The sequence below is a fragment of the Nicotiana tabacum genome, chromosome 11, assembly GCF_000715075.1.
Source record: "Nicotiana tabacum cultivar K326 chromosome 11, ASM71507v2, whole genome shotgun sequence".
Lineage (NCBI taxonomy): Eukaryota > Viridiplantae > Streptophyta > Magnoliopsida > Solanales > Solanaceae > Nicotiana > Nicotiana tabacum.
The window spans coordinates 66377190-66401997 of record NC_134090.1 but is presented as its reverse complement, the minus strand read 5'-3'; the positions used below and the strand labels follow the sequence as shown (position 1 = coordinate 66401997).

The 24808-nt window shown below is 34.4% G+C and overlaps 1 protein-coding gene across 1 annotated transcript; it reads right to left on the bottom strand.

The window, feature by feature from the left end:
• Positions 1 to 20304: 20304 nt before the first annotated feature.
• On the bottom strand, positions 20305 to 23974 carry LOC107821765 (mitochondrial import inner membrane translocase subunit TIM14-1). Its single transcript, XM_016648217.2, has 3 exons — positions 23843 to 23974; positions 22533 to 22705; positions 20305 to 20706 (listed from the first exon to the last, which is right to left on the bottom strand). The coding sequence occupies exons 1-3, from the start codon at positions 23972 to 23974 to the stop codon at positions 20550 to 20552; spliced, it is 462 nt and encodes a 153-aa protein (XP_016503703.2). The 3' UTR covers positions 20305 to 20549.
• Between the last annotated feature and the right edge of the window lie 834 nt (positions 23975 to 24808).

The following is a 24808-nucleotide window of genomic DNA, read 5'->3' as shown; positions in this document are numbered from 1 at the left end:
CGCGAATGCGAGGCGTTGACTGCGTTCGCGAAGAAGGAAATGAGGCCTGCGCAGAATGTTTAAATAGTTGTTTTCTCCGCGATTTTTGTGGTTTATTTCTACCATTTTTGAGCCTTTTTGGAGCTTTTTGAAGAGGATTGAAGAGGGATTCAAGGGGAATCACTTGGAGGTAAGATTCATGGACTTAATACTCGATTCTAATGTGAAATCTACCTAATTAATCATGGAAATTAAGCCTAAAATTGAAGAACTAGGGCTTGAAATTGGAGACCTAGAAATTAGGATTTGAGGGGTCATTTGTGGTTGGATTTTGGTGCTTTTGGTATGAATGAACTCGGGTAGAGATAAGGAATCCATTGATGTGAATTTTATTGACTTCCAAGACATGGGCTCGGGGGTCGGGTTTTGGTAATTTTTGGATTTAATTTGTAAATTGATTATTTTCGCTTGGGCTTCGTTCCCTTAGCATATTTTGATGTCGTGATTCTAATTTTGGATAGATTCGATGCGATTGGAGGCCGATTCAAGGGGAAAAGGCGTCGCGGGCTAGAGTTTGAACCGGATTGAGGTGAGTAATGATTGTAAATGATGTCCTGAGGGTATGAAACCCCGGATTGCACATTTGTGCTATATTGAGGTGACGCACATGCTAGATGACGAGCGTGTGGTTGTACACTGTTGGGGATTGTGACTTAGTCCGTCCCGAATGATTATTTTACCGTGTATTTGACTGAAAACTATTTGCTATCATCATGTTTTGGGCTGAATTCCATATTTGGGCCTCGTGCCAACTATTTGAACCCTTAGGGGATTTTTATTGATATTTTCTCACTGTTTTGACTTTATACTTGAACTCAGTCATGCTATATTTCACTATTTTCATAGCTTAGTCATATTTACTTTGTTTTAACACTTAAAATGATCTTTTAAATGATATTTTGGCTGAGAATCATGTTTTACTATTGTTCGAGTGGCTTGTGGGGATTTTAACTGAGTAAGGTCGAGGGCCTATGTTGTGAGGAAGCACCTGATTATGATTATGAGGACGAGGGCCTGAGATTTGTACGCCATGAGGTGGCTTGTTGATATGAGGCCAAGAGCCTAGTGATGATGCCACGAGATGGCATGATATTGCGCTTGGGCCGTAAGGGGCCCCTCTAGGAGTCTGCACACCCCCTGTGAATGCGGGTACCTATTGTGATGTGAGATATAGCCCGAAAGGCTGGTATTGTTCTGGGACATTGCCCAAGGGGCGAACCTTTATGTGTTTATCTTTCTTATTACCTGTCATTTACCTGCTTAATTGTTGAAAAGGCATTTCATGAAGTTTAACTGAACTAAAATGATTTCTTTTACATATCTTTACTGATTCACTGTCTACTAGCTTTTACTGCTTCATTATAGCCTGTAATGTGCCTTATGTGATTTCTTGCTTTCAGTCTTTATTTATGATTATTACTCACTGAGTTGGAGTACTCACTTTACTTCCTGCATCTCGTGTGCAGATTCAGGCGTTGCTGATCCTACTAGCGAGAGCTTAGAGCTCCCGGCAGACTTCAGAATTCACGAGGTAGCTACTTGGCATCCGCAGTCCCATGTTTCTCCCCCTTTATCTCATTTCTATCTCTTTTCAGTTATTCTGTAATATCTCGGTAGGTATTTCAAACTTGTAGTGTATTGATAGATGCTCATGCTAGTGACACCCCGGTATCGGGCTGTGTTGGATATATTTTCCTCAAACTGTTCTGTTAACTGCTTACTTTTGGATTATTTATTACGTTTTAGACTTAATTCTTATTGTTAATTATTCAAAACTGAAATGGGGAAGTGTCGGCTGGCCTTGTCTTCACGAGAGGCACCATCATGACCGGGTCTAGGTTTAGGGTCGTGACAGGGCGACATCATTAGCCCCTTATGACCCAACAACACTAACATGAAAGAAAATGATCTGAAACTACCTCGAAACTCAGCCGAGCCCCTTGGGACCCGTCCGAACATACCAACAAGTCCCAAAATATAACGTAGGCCTACTCAAGGCCTCAAATCACACATAACAATATCAAAACCACGAAACGCACATTAATTTAAGCTTAATGAACTATTTCCAACTAAATTCTAAACTTACGCCAAACACGTCTAAACAACTTGGAATTACCTCAAATTTTTCACACAAGTTCCAAATGACATAGCAAACCTATTCCAACTTCTAGAATAATAATCTGAACTCGATAACATTGAAGTCAACTCCCAGTCAAACCTATGAACTTTCCAAACCTTCAAATTGCCAACTCTCGCCAAATAAAGCCGAAACCTTATAGAAACATGCAATTGCAAATTTGGGTCAACGCCCAAGTCCAAAATCATCACCCGTACCTAACGGAACTATAAAAACTTCGATCCAAGGTCAAATTCGCTAAAATCAAACTTGGTCAGCTCTTTCAACTTAAAGCATTCAAATTGAAAATCATTCCTCCAAATCAATCCCAAACCACTCGAAAACCAAAACCGACCATACACACAAGTCATAATACCTCATATGAAGCTACTCAAGACCTCAAACCACCGAATGGAATACAAATGCTCAAAATGACCGATCAGGTCGTCGCATTAATTCATGTATCTATAATTCACATTATAAATTTAACTGTACTATTTTACGAGTAAATATTACACCAGGCTTGTTGATAGTTGTATGAAAAGTATTTGTGGCAGGCTCTAATTTATGTGAATCACTCTTCTTCTTGGACACCACTTCTCTTGTCTGAAGCTTATCAAATTCCTACTAACATGAACTTCTACATCATCTATTTTCTATAAGTATTAGGGAGTATGTTGGAGTAACGATAGAAGTACTCCAACAATATCACCAAATTCACATAAAGGTAGGAGACAAATAGTAACTTGAATCTTAATTCCAGTCAGGAATTAAAACTTTATTGAAAAGTTCCATTGATAGCTATTAAAAAACTTCAAATTTTGGAAACCCAAAGTTGGGTATTGCGAGATTGTTATGGTTTTGGATTGAGTGTTATTCCAAATGATTGGGAATATCCTTTGATTTTATATGTGATGACCGAATCGCTTTTAATTTAGAAGTCTCAATCATGTTATGAGACTTCTAGTAGCTCAAGATAGCTATTTGGGACGTATTTGTAAGATATGGTTAGATTTTGAAGTGGTTCGGGCGGTTTAAAATACATTTTGCATAAATAATATTTATTTTAAAAATAAAAAATTCGACCCCTTATTCTATCCATATGTGGTCTAAATGGTAATTTGATTGCATTATATCATTATTTGTGACTTGTAGAAACTGGTTTCGTCCATTTCCGAGTACTTTTGATATATTTTAGACAATTAAAAGTGAAATAGATGAACGCAGATTTGTTGATACAGTAATTATACAACTATCAGATATGTTCCAACTGTATTACAAAAGAAAAATCTTGTTCAACTCCTAATTTGTTTTGGATATTTTAAGAGCATGGCTCAAAGGAAATGGGTAAAAAATATTATGAAACAAGGAGAAATATTGAGGTAGCAATTTCATACCTTCTTTGATAATTATAACATGTTTGATCATGACTCTAACGCCAAAATTATGGCATTTTGGAGGGTTTCTTGCCTTATGACTAAATTTGAGAAAGATACTCAATTGACAACGGTTTCCGATCAAAATCAGATTTTGATTATGAATTTGGAATCCTTGATTCGTGGGCTTTGTGAAAATATAATATATATTGAATTTTGATCCCATGGACCAGATAGTGACTTTATCTAGCATTGGAAAATGCATCAAACCTCTATATATGCATTGTTTTTCATCAAGATTTGACTTTGAGCATATATTCAGACTCTTCTAGGTTAGGACTATCTGCAACGACCCGATCGGTCGTTTTGAGAATTTACATTCCGTTCAGCTACTTGAAGCCTTGAGTAGTTTCATATGATGTATTATGACTTGTGTGAATCGTCGATTTTGATTTTCAGGTGATCCGGAGTTGATTTGAAAGAATAATTCTCAACTAGAAAGCTTTAAGTTAGAAGAGTTGACCAAGTTTGACTTTTATATATTTGATTCCAGATCAGTGTTTTGAGGGGGTTTTTAGGTCTGGATGGTGATTTTGGACTTGGGCATATGCCCAGATTTGCATTTGGATATTTCTTGAAGGTTCTAGCATTAATTTGCGAAAGTTGGCAATTTGGAGTTTTGGAATGTTCATAATTTTGACCGGAAGTTGACTTTGGTGATATTAGTTTCGGATTTTGGTTCCGATAGTTAGAATAAATTCGTTATGTCATTTAAAACTTGTGTGCAAAATTTGAGGTCATTCCGAGTTGATTTGATATGGTTCGGCACAAGTTTTGGAATTTGTAAGTTCAAAAGTTCATTAAGTGTGATTAGAGGTACGATTCGTGGTTTTTATGTTGTTTGATGTGATTTGAAGCTTCAAATAAGTTGGTATTATCTTTTAAGACTTGCTGGTATGATTGAATGGGGTCCCGAGGGGCTCGGGTGCATTTTGGATCATTGATTGAGAAACTAGTTAAGGTAAGGATTTGGGGTTTGACCATGGTCAATATCAAGCCAATATGGTCTCTTTTCGGTGTTTTGAGTGCGCGAGCAGGTTCGTAGCGTATTTTATAATTGAAACATATATATGGTTTGTGTCCAGGAGGTTCCAAATGAGTTTTGAGTAATAAAACGAAAATTCTTTCGTTGCTGATTCTCTGGTGTAAAAGAATTACGAAAATATCATTTTTATCCCTTAAATTTTCCGACTTCATTTAAAACATCATATCTCCCTTATTTTAAGGCCAAATTGGGTGATTCAAAAGGCTATCTTGAGTGTAATCTTGTAAGGATTATATTAGGCTTATCAAATATAATTTTCGGGGTCATCTAGGATCTGGTGCAAGTCATAACAGCTGGTGCATTATTTTACTTGTTCCGGAATTTAGTCACTTTTTCTCATATGGTTTTGGAGCTCGGATTTTGGCAATTTTGGAGGCTATTTTCATCACATGTATTGGGGTAAGTATTTTCTATTCGGTTTTGATTATATTTCATGAATCTATCTTTATTTTTCGCATTTGATTGATGATTTCAAAAGAGAAATTGGAGGTTTTTGTTTAAACTTTGCTAAAGTGAAATTATGTGTTATGAATATCGATTCGGAGTCAAAATTGAGTGAAATTAGTATAGTTGAACTCGTAATTGAATGAGTTATCGGAATTTGTGAGTTTTGTTGGGTTCCGAGGTACGAGCCTGAGTTTGACTTTATGGTTGACTTCAAGATTTTTATCAAAGATTTGACCTTTATCATTTGGAACTGTTTCCTTAGGTATTATTTAATACTTTTGAGTTGCTTTCGGCTAGTTTCGAGCCGTTCGGAGGATGATTTGAGCGGGATGGCGCTTCTAGGGTATCGATTTGGCTTGTGTGAGGTAAGTGTCTTACCCAACTTTGTTGAGAATTTTCTACTAATTGCCATTATTTGCTACATACAGGGATGATATATATATGAGGTGACGAGTGTATATGCATGTGCCAGGGTTAATCATGCACGGGGGTAAATTATACTATAAATTGCGCCTTGTAGAATTAAGTGACCTTCTTACTCCATGTCTTACTTGATTTCTAGATTACTAAGAATATGGAATTAAATGTTAGAAACCAAGATCTAATTTATTATATCTTGATTAAAATTTGATGGAATTTTGAGAACATTGATATGTCTAATTTGGGCATCATTATGCTTAATCACTAATACATTGCTACGACCGTTATTCTTGAGATATTAGATTCTATACTTGAATTGTAGATCATTTTTGAGATTTGTTGAAATACTTGAACAATAAGGTTCTTGAGGGTTTATTGAACTATTATTGGCTTGAAAGTTGTGATTGAGATTTATTTGGAATATTCATTTAACCACTGTCCTTGATGTTATTTATGCTTCCAACCTTGCTTGTCATTGATATACATATGCATGGTAAGGAAGAGTGTAAATCACGAAGGGTAATGTCGTGTCATTGCATATATATTATCATGTGAGGAAGAGTGTAAAGTACGAAGGATGATGTCATGCCATTGCATAAAAATATTGTCATGTGAGGGAGAGTGTAAAGCAAAAAGGGTGATGCCATGTCATTTCATATATTTTATCATGTGAAGAAAAGTGTAAAGCACTAAGGGTGATGTTGTACCATTTTATTTAAATTACCATATTTTTATATTATCATGAGTTCATGGCACGAAGGGTGTTTCTGTGCAGGCGAGGATGGGGGATATGCCTTATGTTGTGATATTTTTTCCTTGTGTGTACATTCATGCCTTTACCTGAAGTTATTACTATTGCACATATATTATCTACGTGACTTTCCATTGTTGTTCTGTCTTTGTCCTCTATCTCGATTGTTGTTGTGTTGTCCATGCCTTCTATCTATTTAACTGCAAATAAAATGCCTTCCTTCCTGTTGTTATATCCACATCCATGTCGTTTTTATTTTGTTACACTTTAGTATAAGCCTTCTACCATGTTGGTCATTCATGCCTCTATTTGTTAGCTTATAAAGATTATGTTTTCCCTTCTTATTTGTTATATCTAAATCTATGCCTTCTACCATGCTAGTTAGGTGATATTATGTTTTTCTTTCCTAATTAATGTTATTACTCCTAAGCCTCCTACCTAGTCCATTTCTGTCGTCCATATGTATTGTCTCGTTCATTATTGCCACTTGTGTATTTTTTACTTTGTCTTTACTGTTATCGGCATTTCTTTCACCTAGTTGGTATTGTTATACATATATTTAGTGAGGATGAGATAAATGCATGAAGGGTATATTCGTGCCATTTGTTTTGATGTCTTGAGTATGTTTCTCACACTATGAAAGTTATGAATTTATTACCATGATTTGCTTGTTATCTCTCTAAGGAAAGGATTGGTCCTGATAGTGAGGAATATTAATTATGGTTCTTCTAGAAATTAGTTACTGTTTATGCATATTTGTTTCCTTGTACTCTATTTTGTTATGTTCTAGTATTGTTCTATTGTTAGTCTTCTGCACAGGTTATAACAATGAGTACCTTTTAACTAAAAAGTTTCGTCACTACTTCACCGAGGTTAGTCAAGATACTTACAGAGTATATAGGGTTGGTTGTACTCATACTATACTTCTGCACCTTGCGTGCAGATTTTGGAGCGGAGCTGCGAGTGATGACGGGGGCTTACTCTGAAGATGTTCGTGCCTTCCATATGTGGCTACCACTTGTCTCTGGGTAGTTCCCGAGTTGAATTCTGTTTACATACATTTCAAACAGCATGTGTATTTATTTTGTATCGGTTTTTGAAATAATTCAGTCTTAAAAGCTCTTGTCTTGTACTACCAGTCCTTGGAATGTTGTATGACAAATAAAAAATATCATTTGATGATCACCTTTATTTTATTAGAATTGTATTAACTATTAATTGGTTGACCTAACGAATCGGTTTAGGTGTTATCTAGTGGATTTTGGGTCGTGCAAGTTGTCGTATCATTTCATTTATATTACCTTGTTTTTATATTATCAGGAGTTCATAGCACGAATCTTGCAGGCGAGGACGAGGGACATGCCTTACGTTGTGATATCATTTCCTTGTGTATACATTCATTCCTTTATCCGGAGTTATATTGTTGCACCTATGTTATCTACGTGACTTGTCATTGTGGTTTTGTCTTTGTCCTCTATCTCCATTATTGTTGTGTTATCCATGCCTTCTATCTGTTTAACTGCAAATATCATGCCTTCCTTCCTGCTGTTATATCCACATCCATGTCGTTTTTATTTTGTTACACTTTAGTATAAGCCTTCTACTATATTGGTCATTCATACCTCTATTTGTTAGCTTATAAAGATTATGCTTTCCCTTCTTATTTGTTATATCTACATCTATGCCTTCTACCATGCTAGTTAGGTGAAATTATGCTTTTCTTTCCTAATTATTGTTATTACTCCTAAGCCTCCTACCTAGTACATTTCTGTCGTCCATATGTATTGCCTCATTCATTATTGCCACTTGTGTATTTTCTACTTTGTCTTTACTGTTATCGGAATTTCTTTCACCTAGTTGGTACTGTTATACGTATATTTGGTGAGGATGAGATAAATGCATAAAGGGTATAGTCGTGCCATTTGTTTTGATGTCTTGAGTATATTTCTCACACTATGAAAGTTATGGATTTATTACCGTGACTTGCTTGTTATCTCTCTAAGGAAAGGATTGGTCCTGATAGTGAGGAATATTAATTATGGTTCTTCTAGAAATTAGTTACTGTTTATGCATATTTGTTTCCTTGTACTCTATTTTGTTATGTTCTAGTATTGTTCTATTGTTAGTCTTCTGCACAGGTTATAACAATGAGTACCTTTTAACTAAAAAGTTTCGTCACTACTTCACCGAGGTTAGTCAAGATACTTACTGAGTATATCGGGTTGGTTGTACTCATACTATACTTCTGCACCTTGCGTGCAGATTTTGGAGCGGAGCTGCTAGTGATGATGGGGGCTTACTCTAAATATGTTCGTGCCTTCCGTATGTGGCTAACACTTGTCCCTGGGTAGTTCCCGAGTTGAATTCTGTTTACATACATTTCAAACAACATGTGTATTTATTTTGTATCCGTTTTTGAAATAATTCAGTCTTAAAAGCTCTTGTCTTGTACTACCAGTCCTTGGAATGTTGTATGACAAATAAAAAAATATCATTTGATGATTACCTTTATTTTATTAGAATTGTATTAACTATTAATTAGCTGACCTAACGGATCGGGTTAGGTGTTATCTAGTGGATTTTGGGTCATGATAAGTTGTTATCATTTCATTTATATTACCTTGTTTTTATATTATTAGGAGTTCATGGCACGAATCTTGATGGCGAGGACGAGGGATATGCCTTACGTTGTGATATTGTTTCCGTGTGTATACATTCATGCCTTTATCAGGAGTTATATTGTTGTACCTATGTTATCTGCGTGACTTGTCGTTGTTGTTTTATCTTTGTCCTCTATCTCGATTATTGTTGTGTTGTCCATGCCTTCTATCTGTTTAACTGCAAATATCATGCCTTCCTTCCTGCTATTATATCCACATCCATGTCTTTTCTATTTTGTTGCACTTTAGTATAAGCCTTCTACCATGTTAGTCATCCATGCCTCTATTTGTTAGTTTATAAAGATTATGATTTCCCTTCTTATTTGGTATATCTACATCTATGCCTTCTACCATTCTAGTTAAGTGAAATTATGTTTTTCTTTCCTAATCAATGTCATTACTCCTATGCCTCCTACATAGTCCATTTCTGACGTCCATATATACTGCCTCATCAATTATTGCTACTTGCTTATTTTCTACTTTGTCTTTACTGCTATCGGCATTTTTTTCACCTGGTTGGTACTGTTATAAGTATATTTGGTGAGGATGAGATAAATGCACGAAGGATGTTGCAGTGCTATTTGATTTAATGTGTTGAGAATGTTTCTCACACTATAAAAGTTATGGACTTATTACCGTGATTTGCTAGTTATCACTCTACGGAAATGATTGGTCGTAATAGTGAGGAATATTAATCGTGGTTCTTTTAGAAATCATTTACTGCTTCGCATAACCTTGTACTCTATTGTGTTATGCTCTAGTATTGTTCTATTGCTAGTCTTCTGTACAGGTTATATCAGTGAGTATCTTTTAACTAAATATCATCATCACTACTTCATCGAGGTTAGTAAAGATACTTACTGAGTACGTATGGTCGGTTATACTCATTCTACACTTCTGCACCTTGTAGATTTTGGAGCAGACTTGCGGGTGATGGCGGGGTCTGACTTTGAAGATGTTTGTGCCTTTTAGATGTGGCTGCCACTTGTCCCTAGGTAGTTCTCGAGTTGAATTCTGTTTAAATACATTTCAAACAGCAATTGTATTTGTTTCGTATCTGTTTTTGAAATAATCCGGTCTTAGTAGTTCATGTCGTGTACTACTAGTCCTTTGAATGTCGTATGAAAAATAAAAAAAAATCATTTGATGATCACCTTTATTTTATTAGAATTGTGTTAACTATTAATTGGCTAACCTAACAGGTCGGGTTAGGTTCCATCACGACTAGCGAATTTTGGGTCGTGACAAGTTGTCATGTCATTTCATTTAATTACCATGTTTTTATATTATTATGAGTTTATAGCACGAAGAGTGTTTCCGTGCATGCAAGGACGACAGACATGCCTTATCTTGTGATATCTTTTTCTTGTCTGTACATTCATAACTTTACCTAGAGTTATTACTGTTACACCTATGTTATCTACGTGACTTGTTGTTGTTATTCTGTCTTTATCCTTTATCTTGATTGTTGTTGTGTTGTCCATGCCTTCTATCTATTTAACTCTAAATATCATGCCGTCCTTCCTGCTATTCTATCCACATCTATGTCGTTTCTATTTGGTTGCACTTTAGTATAAGCCTTCTACCATGTTAGTCATTCATTCCTCTACTTGTTAGCTTATAAAGATTATGCTTTCCTTTCTTATTTGTTATATCTACATCTATGCCTTCTACCATGCTAGTTAGGTGAAATTATGTTTTTCTTTCCTAATTGTTATTACTCCTATGCCTCCTACCTAGTCCATTTCTGTCGTCCATATATACTACCTCGTTCATTATTTCTACTTGTTTATTTCCTACTCTGTCTTTACTATTATCAACATTTTTTTCACCTGATTGGTACTGCTATATGTATATTTGGTGAGGATGAGATAAATGCACGAGGGGTGTTGACGTGCCATTTGATTTGATGTCTTGAGAATGTTTCTCACACTATAAAAGTTATGGATTTGCTTTCGTTATTTGCTAGTTATCACTCTAAGGAAAGGATTGGTCGTGATAGTGAGGAATATTAATCGTGGTTCTTTTAGAAATCATTTAGTGCTTCGCATATTTGTTTTCTTGTACTCTATTGTGTTATGCTCTAGTATTGTTCTATTGCTAGTCTTCTGTACAGGTTATATCAGTGAGTATCTTTTAACTAAAAATCCTCATCACTACTTCACCTAAGTTAGTAAAGATACTTACTGAGTACGTATAGTCGGTCATACTCATTCTACACTTCTGCACCTTATAGATTTTGGAGCGGAGTTGCGGGTGATGACGGGGGCTGACTCTGAAGATGTTCGTGCCTTCCGGATATGGCTGTCACTTGTCCCTGGGCAGTTCTCGATTTGAATTCTATTTAAGTACATTTCAAACCACAGTTGTATTTATTTCGTATCCGCCTATGAAATAATCTGGTCTTAGTAGCTCATGTCTTGTACTACCAGTCCTTGGAATATTGTATGAAAAGTCAAAAATAATATCCTTTGAAGATCACCTTTATTTTATTTAGAATTGTGTTAATTGTGGCTGATCTAACGGACGGGTTAGGTGTTATCACGACTAATGAATTTTGGATCGCGACACTATCAATTGGATTATACTTAGGCAGATTTAGAGCGAGTTGACGGGAAGTTAACCTGAGCGATCAAAGTCAAACTTTGACTGGGATCTACAAAACAAAAACAAAAAAACAGCTATTCTAAGGCTTTTGATCGTTGTGATCATGACTTTGGATAGGTTGGGCGCATCTTAACTCTTGTTTGATTAGTATTGGATTCGAATTTATTTGAGGACCAGATACCGGGTAGGGGATGTTTAACCTTATTTTGCTTGATATTCGCTGCTTGCATACTATATATGTAGCTCTAACTGGCCTACATACGTCAAGTAGAGAGGCGAGCACTGTGACCCATGTGATGCGTACAGAACTTGTTCCGAAGTCGATCTAGGGATGCACTTGGAGTAAGACTTAAAGTTTGATACTCGTATATGGATATGTGATTTGGGATGTAGTGATGGAGTCCAAGTAGGTTCAGCATCGTCATTTTGATTTGGGAATAGAGCGTAGGTTGGTCCAGTATCATTCACAGCCACAAGTAAATAGAGTGTAGGTTGGTCTAACACTGTCACAACCGACCCTAAGGCGTTACGGGGTGGAGTACTAGAGGGTATATGTTATTCTTGATTTGATATAATATGCTTACTGTTATAGTATCTTCTGTACTCTTATTACTCGTGTTTATTTTTTGTGCTTGTATTTTCTAACTCTTGTCTCAGGGGTATTGCTTCGAGCGATTGAATCTACTGGTTATATATTTTGTATATATAACTCATTCCCCTACTTTCGTATTTTCTTTCAGATAGTGTTGTTGCTCTCCATTGGACGCCGCAGACGCTTAGTATCTTCTTGCATTTCCATTGTAGTATCAAAGGAGGTGAGCTACCACTTATTCATGAGGCCATCAACCATCTTTATTCGGCTTTATATCTTATGTCTAGTGGATATTGTATTGTTCCATATTTTCATGTAATATTTTTATGTCATAAACAGTTATTTAGCACTTGGTTATAGTTGTTCATGACATCGTACTACTTAGTTCTTAGGGGTTATAGTAGTATTTTGTATTTGAGATACTTATGGTTTTATTATCTATCTTATAATAGTTAGACTTATAAGATATTATCTTGTTCTTGTCTACCATGTGTGTTGGCTCACCTACCCAACAATGTTAGGTGACATTATGACTTTGGTGAGATTTGGGTCGTGACATTATATTTCAAATTCGAGGAAGTTTGGTGAAGATTAGAATTGAAATTGATTGAAATTTCATATTGAAATTCGAAGAGGAAGACATAAATAAGTTATATATAATGACATACACACGATATATCAAATGTATACAATAACAAACTGTATGCAAATTGTATGTAAGTTGTATGTTTTTACCAAAATTTTATGCAATAAAATTTTGTATGTAAGTTGTATGGGATTTTATAAAATAAAGTTAGATGTTAATTGTATATTTTGACCAGACTTATATATATTTTGTTAAAAAATTCTTACTACTTTTTGAAAATCCAAAAATTAAGTTAAAGCGAATAAATATTGTCCTATTCTTTTATCTATAGGAAAAAAATTCCGTTTTACTTTGGTTAAGTTTTATATGTCATTCCTTTTTATATTTCAAAAATCAAGCACAAATGGTGTTCAAAGCAAGCCAATACAACTTCCAGCTTGAGTAGCCAAGTTTTATTTGACTGTATTATTCAAATTTAATTTAATTCATTTAGGCCTGTAATTATTTGTGCCCTATTGTTTGAATGTACTTGGGAAAGACTTTTAGGTTTGGGTCAGTCTAAATATCATTACGGTACTTCAAGTTAGAGTTAGGAAACATTGCTATTCGACTGTGACCATAAATTAGAGTTATTAACGGTCTTAAATTATTTCAGAAAAAATAATTTAAGAGTAACATTAGTCATTGAAAAACACTAGCGATCAACCTTAAGTCCAAAGTTAATAAAATAGTATGAAAATGTTTCTGAGCTAATTCGGGATTGTCCCGATAATTTTTTTTTGGGGGGGGGGGCAGAAATAGCCTGCTTTATAACTGATAATTAAAAATTAGTTATAGTTTCAAAATTTACTAAAAATTAAGTCACTTTTCCATGTGAAAATAAAATTTGAACAGAAACACCCTTAAAAATCCGGAAAAAAATTCAACATGTTATGATAAAAATTAAAATATGGTGGATGTCTACTCTTCCTCCATAATCTTTCTCTCAAATGGTTAATGACATATTCAATGACATATTTTCTATGTTCAATGACATATTCCATGACATATTTTCTTCACTTTTCATGCCTATATAAAGGCCTTGTAATAGATAGGAAAATACACACAATTGAAGAAGAAAATTTCTTCCTTTCTCTCTATCTCTTTCTTGTTCATGTTTTACTAAATTGTCTTTATTTCTTGTTCATGTTTTACTAAATTGCTTTTATTTCATAACACGTTATCAGCACGAGTCTCTAACCAATTGTATATATATCTACAAAAAATTTCCTACATCCGGAAAGATTACAATTAGAAGCTATACATATCATCATATGGTTAAATGTAAAGAGAAACTACATATGGTAAGTAATGAAATGTAAGAAGGTATGATTATCTTATACTTGTCATTCCTCTAAAATCTCATATGCACACAACTTCGTACTACACCTATATTACATAAGCACATATTAATATTACATCTTTTATATCGCATGAATGGAATAAAATTTTCGAAGTTCTATATGTGAAATCATAGTATCAGTTAATTGTTGATATGATGCATGTCATGGTAACCAAGGATATTTTATATAAATTGTCTTATGCATATTTGTGTGTTAACTATCTTCAATCTGTCCTGCCGCTTTTAACATTTTCTTTTACTTGGATGAATATTTTTTTTCCTTTTGGATTTTTACACTTGCATATAGTACAAAAAAAAAGAATAAAAAAAATGGTCATACTGATTAAAAGCATAAATCACCTTGAAGAAAACAAAAAAATACTTCACATCTTTATTTAGGTTGATTAATTACTTCTTTGAAATTTGGAAAACAAACCAGCTATTGAGAAAGTATACTTCATAATTTATGGAAGTATCATTTGAAAGCAAACAATGATTAGTATGACTACTAGAAGAGGTATTTTTGAGTATCCATGACCTACTTGATGCTTGCTACTGACTTAACATTTTTAAGTATTTTATATGAATGATGCACAAGCTACAACTGGTAAGTTGTTACCTATAATGTCACTTTTCAGGTAATATAAATACTAAATTTATGTATTAGTATTATATGTGTGTTGTTACCTATATGGTGTACTTTTGATAAATTTATTCACTAATTGCTTGGTTGAATTGAGTGAAGGAAAGTCATGGCGTTAAATCAAATCCAATAGGTAGGATATACACCGAAAACAACAATATTTTTGAGAGAGACTCAATAAATATTATGACAATGATTTTATGATCCTTTTAAACTCTAATAGAATTTAGAAGAAATATTCTGACTACAAACGGTTGTATTTCATATAGATGCTACAAATAATTAATAAAGCTTTACGCTGATTTGAGATTTGTACACTTATTTAAGAAAGCAAATTTGATTTGCTAAGTTGCAAATTAGTTGTGTATAACTTTTTTTGGCATGTGATTGAAATTAAGGCTTGAGAATGAATCTCAATATTGTTTAGCCTATTATGCCATTAATTGAGGAATAGACATCGGGATCAAGTCCTGATGCTCCATAATGATAAGAGTTGGGTTTGAGTCCCAATTTATTATGGTCTACCATGCCTTTATATTGGTAAGACATTGGGTTTGAGTCCCAATGTACCATATTGATGATATAATGATGACTAAAGAAAAATAATATATTTTTCATGAAACATGAAAATTGTCCCACTTGATTTGCTCCATTCTTGAAGTGAATGTGATAACAATGCATAATAAGTTTCAATGAAGACAAGTGGTTAAACAATGAACGTGGGCGTTCCAAATATCAAAATAATAATAATCATCACTATGATTATAAAAGGAGAACAATAAGGGTTCTCAAAATAGTCCTTCAAAATGTGAAAGCAATGCTTACCATCAAATTGGTATGAAAATAATAAAGCACGTCGCTGATAATGATCCATTCCTTGAAGAGAATGTGACTTATGATAAGCATTGAGAATGCAAACCCATTCCTAAAGTTGAATGTGACAATATGTGATAAAAGCAATGAATAAAGACATGCAATTCATGATTATATGAATACCACACAACTCACCTCTAAGGGAGGTTTGAGTAAAATAAAGAGAATAAATATTATTGTGTGGTTACATGAATATGTCATTGGTCGCGTACATGTGATATGCCAAATATTATTTTGTCATGCCTTATAAAAGTTATTAAAGGCAAAATTAAAGCAAGAAATGATTTTGCTTATGATGATTTTGACCATGATAATTTATTATGATATAATTTTCTCCGTGAAGGAAACATTTACCATATGAATGGTATGATAAAAGATTTTGTAGTACAAAAGTTGTTAAGAACTCCGGAAAAACTAATTTGTTACTACCCCGATGAATAAACTTATTCATGACATTGATATTGTAAAGTCTCAAAAGAAACTTTTTGAGTTTCAAATATATAAGTCAAAGTGATTGGCATATTGAGACTATAAATGAAAGGAAGATTGAATATCTTCATATTTCTATAATCATACCGGGTAAATATGAAAGGTTACCCGATCTTCTTTCTATTTGTACTACACAAATATAAGCATGATGCTGGAATCATATGCCACAAGTAAACTAGAGATTTACTAAAATAAATATTAATTGGCATGACCGGTTGACCATATCGGTTCAATTATGATGCGAAAAATTAATTAAGAATTACATTGACACATATTGAAGAATAGAAGATTCTTCAAGAATTCTCTTGTGCTGCTTATTCTTATGATATACCAGTTAAAGGTTGGGATTGAATTCTTTGATTTCTGGAAGGAATAAAAGGTGATATATATATATATATGGGCACAGTCACCTGCCATGTGGACTGTTTACTATAATATGATTTTAATAGATGCATCTATTTTATGGTCACATGTGCATTTGTTATCAACTTGCAGTTTGGTTTTTGCAAGATTGCTTGCTCAAATTATTAGAGCACAATTCCAGAATATAAATTATGATGATTTATCTTAATAATACTGGTTTAAATCCAAGTTGGTTTAGCAGAAATTGTATGCCTCCAATTATAGCTAAATCATTGGTTATGAGAACAAAACTCCCAAAAATGAAATTTGGTATATTATTTAATATACAGCAGCACTTGTATGCATCTAGCCAAGTTATAAAAAAAATTCCCTATCACAATCGGTTCAGGGTCAGGAACCAAATAATTTCTATATAGAAATATGGATGTACTATATGATTTAATTATGCCACCAAAATGCACAAAGATGAGTTCCCAAAGATGGTTGGGAAATGTGTTGGTGATTCCAACATTAGGGGGAGAAAATGGGCAGCTGAGAAAGTGATACGTGAAATGAATTATTATGAATACATATAGATCCTCGTACAAGAAAATATAAACTTGAAGTTCAAGTGATAATTCATTTACAAATTATTGCCAGACGCATTTGCTGACCCAAAGCTAAATGTCATAGTTCAGCTGCTAATGCTCCAAATAGAATAAAGTCCATGAGGGACAGAGTCTATGGCACGCATGAAGTGTAACAGACCAATCGGTTCCAAAGATAAAACTCCTTGAAGAAGGAGAGGGGCAAATATTCAAAATGGTCATAATAAGGAGGCAAGTGCCCTAGAAGAGCACCACGACATAACACTTCATAAGACCTCATGGGAGAGGCTCAGGTACCTGAAAATAATGAAATAAAGAGATCTCAATAAGTTATGTCTTTATTGGGTAATAATGGAACCGACATAAAATGATTGTCGACGATATTGTTAATATAATGTAGCGCTCAATATGATTAATATTGACGAGGATCTTGAGATCAAATCTGTCATGAAATTTGGATGGATAAAAGATTGGCCAAATAAAAAATACGCAATGAAATTTACTTCACTTGAAAAATGTGAAGTTGGACGGATAGTCCAACACCTAAAAGTATGAGGTATAAATGTGTTCTTGTGCGAAAGGTTCAAGTCGATAGACATAAAGACGACTTGTGGCACAAGAAAATTAGTAAATATCCTCACATTGATTATATGGAGACATGTTCTCTTATAGTGGATATAGTCACTTCAGGTTTTAATCTGGCAATATATGAAAAACTTGATATGCGTATAGTGGATATCATTGAAAGATTTAAATTGTCTTGGAGCATATTAAGGTTTCCAAGAAATTTATTAAATAATGCTTCAAAAATCCTTATACGGATTGAAACAATCAGGGCCCATGTGGTATAATCGTTCGAGAGAATACTTGTTGAAAGAAGGGTATAAGAATAATTCAATTTGTCCTTGTGTCCTTATAAAAGGATATGGATTTGAATTTGTTATAATCGCCATGTATGTTGATGATTCAAATATCATTAGAACTCCCAGAGAGCTTCCTAAAGCAGTACACTGTTTAAAGAAAGAATTTGAAATGAAAGATCTTGGAAAGACAAAATTTTGTCTTGATCTACAAATTGAATATATGAAAGATAGAATTTTTGTCCTTCAATCAGCATACACTAAAATGATTTTAAAGAGCTTCTATGTGGATAAAGCGCATCCATTAAGTACCCCGATGGTTGTGAGATTACTCGATATAAATAAAGATCCACTCCGACCTCATAAAAATAATGAAGAGCTTCTTGGTCCTAAAGTACCATATCGTAATGCAATTGGTGCGCTAATATATCTTGCTAACACTACAAGGCATGACATAACCTTTTCAGTTAATGTCTTAACAAGATATAGCTCCGCTCAAGGATAAATTGGAAAAAATCAAGCACATATTGCGTTATCTAAGGGGGATTACCGATGTGGGCTTATCTATGGCAATGATTGCAATACCGATCTTGTTGGTTATGTCGATGTGGAGTATTTATCTGACACACACAAGGCTTGATCTCAAACATATTATGTGTTTACATGTGTGGCACTATCATATCTTGGCGATCGACTAAGCAATCAATCGTGGCTACTTCTTCTAATCATGCTGAGATAACTGCTATTCATGAAGCAAGTCGAGAATGTGTATGGTTGAGGTCTACTATACATCTTATTCGAGACAAATGTGGTTTGAAGTGTGATAAACTACCCACAGTTTTGTATGAAGAAAATACAACATGCATAGCCCAATTAAAGGGAGGATTCATAAAGGAGTTAGGACAAAGCACATTTCACCTAAATTATTGTTCACACATGATCTTCAAAAGAATTGTGATATTAATGTGCAACGGATCCGTTCAAGTAATAATATGGCTGATTTGTTCACCAAATATCTACCGGCGTCAACCTTCAAGAAACTAGTGTACAAGATTGGGATACGAAGGCTCAACGATGTGAACTGATGATCTCATCAGGGGGAGTTAATACGCGTTGTACTCTTTTTTTCTTACAAGGTTTTGTCCCATTGGGTTTTCCTTGCAAGGTTTTTAACAAGGCAACCAAAAGGTGTATTTCTATATATGTGTACTCTTTTTCCTTCATTAGGATTTTTTTCCCATAGGGTTTTTTCCTAATAAGGTTTTAACGAGGCACATTATTTATGGACATCCAAGGGGGAGTGTTATGATAAAAATCAAAATATGGTGGATGTCTACTCTTCCTCCATAATCTTTCTCTCAAATGGTTAATGACATATTCAATGACATATTTTCTATGTTCAATGACATATTCCATGACATATTTTCTTCACTTTTCATGCCTATATAAAGGCCTTGTAATAGATAGGAAAATACACACAATTGAAGAAGAAAATTTCTTCCTTTCTCTCTATCTCTTTCTTGTTCATGTTTTACTAAATTGTCTTTATTTCTTGTTCATGTTTTACTAAATTGCTTTTATTTCATAACACAACATAATATGTAAAGTTCGAACTTTTTACATATATGGTTTCAGCATAATGTGCTAGAGTTCTAACATAATATCTAAAAATTTATACATAGGTGTTCAGTAATCCAGCATATTAGCTAGGATACTTTTGTCCAGATTCTATCTCCTCATTAGATAGTGGCTACTTTCTAATAATTTTATAAATACTGACTAATTTTCAATAACCGCCCATAAAAATGATTATGCCATATTATTTTGATGATAATTGGGGGCTTCATTACCTTAGGTTGTTTATTACTATTTTTTTTTAATTGTATTCAGTATTTATCTTTATTATTTGAAAATACAAAATCAACTAGCTTGATAACTTAGGAATTAACTAGACTGATATTCTTTGTAGTAAATAATAACAACAACAACCCAGTATAATCCCACTAGTGAGATCTGGGGAGGGTAGTGTGTACGCAGACCTTATCCCTACCATGGATAGAGCGGCTTTTTCCAAATAGACCCTCGGCATCCTTCCCTCCAAGAACTTCCCACCTTACTCTTGGGATGACTCGAACTCACAACCTCCTTGTGGCAAATAACTAGACTGATATTCTTTGTGGAATTGATCATGGACTCGTAAGATAGATTACATCTGCAGTGACCGCTTAACGTATTTTATTCGAGTGTTGTTGGGTGTGATCAACACACTTAAATTCTAAAGATCTTACCGATTAAAGAACAACCTAGAAGTTTCAATTCTCAGTTTCAACTATGCTTGAATTGATCCCAGCTAGGGACATTTATAGAATAGAAACTACACTCCCTCCAAATTTTCCATGAAGGAGCTAGAGAGCACAAATAACAATCACTTTATAAAATCAAAGAATGTTACAAATAACTATACATTTCTGTTGATTTCACCACCAAGCTCATTTACAAAAGGGCGACACTTTCTGCACAGTTGCTGAAGCTGATCACAGTCCATCACCTTGTTCTTTTTCGAGTTGTCAATACATGTGCCATCAAGATTTAAATCTAGTAGGATTATCGTCGATATGAACATTGGTCATACCTGGAAGTAATATCCCAAAGAATCAAAATGCAGATCCGCTGCTTTTCGTCTTTTCTAACATCACATCTTTAGCTTCATTGATTTTAGAAGCAAGATAATGGCTGCCACCAGCATCGGGATGGTTTGCAATCATAACCCTTCTATGTGCTTCTCGAACCTTGTCTGGCCGAGCACCCTCTCTATAAGACATTTCAAAATTATGAACTCATTAGTTAGTTCTATGATCAATGGATAAAAAGTCAAATGAGAGCCTCGTGTTTTACGAGAGCCTTTTTAGTTTTTGGAGATTTGTATGTCGATAAAAAATGTAGATAACCTCTAGTCTTAGAGGACGCTAGTAATCAATGTTTGTGAAACGGATGGAGCCTGGAATTATTTCCACCAAAAAGATGTTAGCTAAGACGGAAGCTTCTATAGTCATCCAAGGCTGTTGCTAATGTAATCTCTCTCTCTCTCTCACTTCAGAAATTTACAGAGTTTGGAAAATTTTCTTCGAAACTCTGCTCCATGCTCATATGGCTCTCACAGTTTTACAATAGAGTCCGGGTTACTGCTTCACAATTATTTTTAGAATGGCATCAGAAGCAACCATTTAGAAATTTGATACCATCGCATAGAAATGACGAATGCAAGTCATGCGTTACTTCTTCATGGCACTTTTCTATTTGCGGACTTTTCAGCTATTGATCCCTAAGTTTCAAACTTACTCCAAATTTACTTCTTGTGAAAAGCTCTCACCAACACATATTACCTTTTAAGATGGATCTGTGAACGTTACTGAGTTAAAACAAAATTCAGGAAACTGTTAGAAAAATAAAGAAATATATCAAATAGTAAAGAATCAGAAATTTTCCGAGTCCACAATTTTCTTGTGCGTCCTTAAGGAATTTTAACCCCCTCACACGTTGCCAAGGTAATGGATTAAATCCTCCCAGGATAAAACGGAATAAACCTTCCTGCAACAGTGACAATACAAACTGCAGGATACCACCGAACTCAAAGAACGGAGCAAAATCACACTTACGAATTTGAGAGAGAGAGACTGCGAATTAGGATGCAGTATATTCAGAAAGAAAGAAGTTCTAGAGTCTTTTTCGTATATGGAATATGCAGTCTTGCCTCATAATTTATAGGCAAATATCAGAAGAGGTGTCTGGAAGAGGTTCTACCGCGATCGCGGCCAGAGAGCTTCTCTGAATCTGACTGTCGCGATTCTACCGTGGTCGCGGCAGAACCGCGGCCAGTGATATCTTCAAACTGAATACCGAAGCCGAAGCCGAAGCCGAAGCCGAGCCGAGCGAGCGACGACGACGGCGCGAGGGTTCATTCTCTTCAACTCCTTTTAAGAGCTTTAAGAAGTGAATCTATATATAAGCACATAAATGTGATTGTCCCTCACCAATGAGGGACAAAGTGCAAGACAAAAGTTCACTTCTTCAAATTTTCATTTTCCCTCCATTTCCAATTCACACTTCTTCTCTTTTAAAGCCCAATGGCTTAAAGTCCAACAGGATCAATTTCAATCCCTTTAATAACCTTTTGTTAGCACTGGCTGTGTTTACTACGGTCAGTGAGAAGTATAGATATTCCGCTTCAGATGGAACAAGATAATTGTTTATAGTCTGCTGAAAATATTACTCAACTTAACAAACATATGTAAACACATTCCGACTTTATTAAGATAAAATTAGTAAGACCAAGAGGATCTGCTAGGCATCTACTAATACAAATCTTTATAAATAGAACACCTAGATCCATAACACTTTCATGCCTTGTTTTTCCCCTCAGTTCTGTTGCTGTTTCTTAACATGTAAGACTATATTATAGAGAAACAACGGAAACAGTCTTCGTGTGAGAGGTGACAAGAAATTTCTTTATTCCTATTCCCTACTCCACCAATCCTAGGCAGGTTCAGGGGCAACTGGAGCCCCAAATGGTACGAGTGAATAAGCAGAAACATTTGGTTAACAGACTACACAAATCATTATGAATATTTAGCGCTTACCTAATTCCAAGGATAAGAGCTGCTTCCCTTTTGGTCATTTTAGGCTGGAAACCTCCTCCATAAAATTTCCGAACTCTAGGGGGTCTAGTCTTAAATGCTTGCCAAGCTTGAATTCCATATCTACCAGCAAGAGCTGCAGCAGCTATTGCAAGCCCAGCAAAAAATGGTGTTGTCTGGCGGTATTATCAAAGTTCATAAGTACAATTTCCACTAGGTATAGGAACTAGAGCAGTAAATTATGTTTGTACTCAATTATATTCACTTGAAGCAACCAATCTCTGCTTCTGGTTCACAATAAATATTATTTTAAAGGGTAACAAAAAAGGCACAGTTTTTATGGAAAATCATTATACAACATTTTTCACCCTGTTAAAAAAGATACTTGCCTAAAACCAGTAGCGAAGCTAGGAATTTTCACTAAAGGGTGCCAAAATATAAAAAATTAAATATACGAAGAAATCAAGGGCTTCAACACATAATATATACACAAAAGAAAATTACCTATCCAAGCAGTATAATTTTCCAGTGAAGGGGCGTCAATTGACACCCCTTGGAGCGATGTGGCTCTGCCACAATCTAAAGCCGTGAAAATACTACTCATTAGGAAGTGTACAATTTAAGCTACAAACCCAAGGCTGCTCCCATTTCCCCGAGAGAAAATCGCACTTTCAAAAAACAGTTTCATTACTACTGCATGTGCTCAACTGCTATAAAGATTGTGACATGAACTACTGGTTCGGTCGCAAGTTCAGTTACCATAAACCTCAAATCCTGGCTCCGCCTTTGACCACAAGCTTACTGGCATAAACTACAAGGATTCATTGCTTTGATACAAAATGGCCAAAGAATTTAGGATTAATAAACATGTAAATCTACATTGGTTGACAAGTCACAGATAATGTTGCAGATATCCCAGAAATTATTTGGACAAAGTACAATTCTAATCTTATTTGTACAGAGCATAAAGCCAAAGTGTTATTTCCTCCATTATTTCAATTTATATGTCTTACTTTTCTTTTTAGTTTTCTTTCTATGTTTAGCAAGTTTTAATTCCTCATTCTTATTTTACCTTAATGAGATTCACTTATAAATTTTCATGTTATTTTTAAGACTGCAAGATTCAGAAGTATTTTTGGTATGTACAAGACTTTAGTTTAAGACCACAGGATTCTAATTGGTATGTCAACTAACAAAGCGATTCTTGAAATTCTTAAGATCATTTTCAAGAACAAATATCATAGCAAAGACAATTAAGCACTGAAATTTTCATGCAATGAAAAGGAATGAAGCCCAATTCATAATTTGCTTACCATTTTCTGGGTGAAGACCGGAGGCTGGGGGATGAAGGGTGTGCTTCTGTTGGGTTCTAGAAATGAATACTGAATTACTGTTAGTTCGAGTTTCCTTTTTACTTTTACTAGGCAGCCATGGATTTTGGTCATTCGAGCTGCTTCGTATTGACACGTGTTTCATCATTTGCGGACAAATTTTCTTTCTTTTTCTCTTTTCTGTTTGCTTTTTTTTCTTTCTTTTTGTTGCCCGTTTTCCGTGGGAATATGGTTTGGAGTTTATATCTCAATTTTAAGGGGTTTTGGTGAAGATTAGACTTGATTTTGACTGAATTACAGATTAAAACTCAAAGAAGAAGAAGAAGACATGACATACATTATATTACAAAAATTATAAAAAAAATTGTATTCTGTTGTTTATTTATTTTTCTTTTATTCATTTAACTATCGTATGAAAGTTGAAAAAACAAAAACTTAGGATCATATCCGCTATGTATAACTGTTCGCGATTTAAATATGAAATTGAGTATCACCAATGAGAACACAGTTGCATGTTTGTGCTGTTACATTTTATATCAAATTCTGGTTTTATATAAATGTCCTACACTTTATCTACATTTTATCTACAAATAAACTATATGTCAGAGTAAATATATATATCAGTATGGATTTTCACAATATCTACAAAATTTCTACATTTATTCTACAATAAAACTACATATCATTTGAAAAATTAATATAAAGATACAGAATTTCAATGTTTCTACAAAATTTCTACAAAATGTTCATAACAGAATTTATCTTTATTTTCATGCATGTTCGTCTGGAACACTAAAGTTACTTGATATGCCAACATCTCCCGTTATAAAGAAATACAACTTATCTACAACTTTCACATTATTTCCACCCAGTTAAATATAACCACAATAACATAAAACTTACATATAAAATTTATACAATATGTCTTTTGTATATTTTGTATCTGAT

What these genes read in the sequence shown, in the direction of transcription:
- LOC107821765 (XM_016648217.2), bottom strand. Translation starts at nt 23,974, where the DNA reads ATGACCAAAATCCATGGCTGCCTAGTAAAAGTAAAAAGGAAACTCGAA. An exon ending in CGGTCTTCACCCAGAAAATG is followed by an intron (nt 22,706 to 23,842) that starts GTAAGCAAATTA and finishes TAATACCGCCAG; the next exon opens with ACAACACCATTTTTTGCTGG. An exon ending in GCTCTTATCCTTGGAATTAG is followed by an intron (nt 20,707 to 22,532) that starts GTAAGCGCTAAA and finishes AATGTCTTATAG; the next exon opens with AGAGGGTGCTCGGCCAGACA.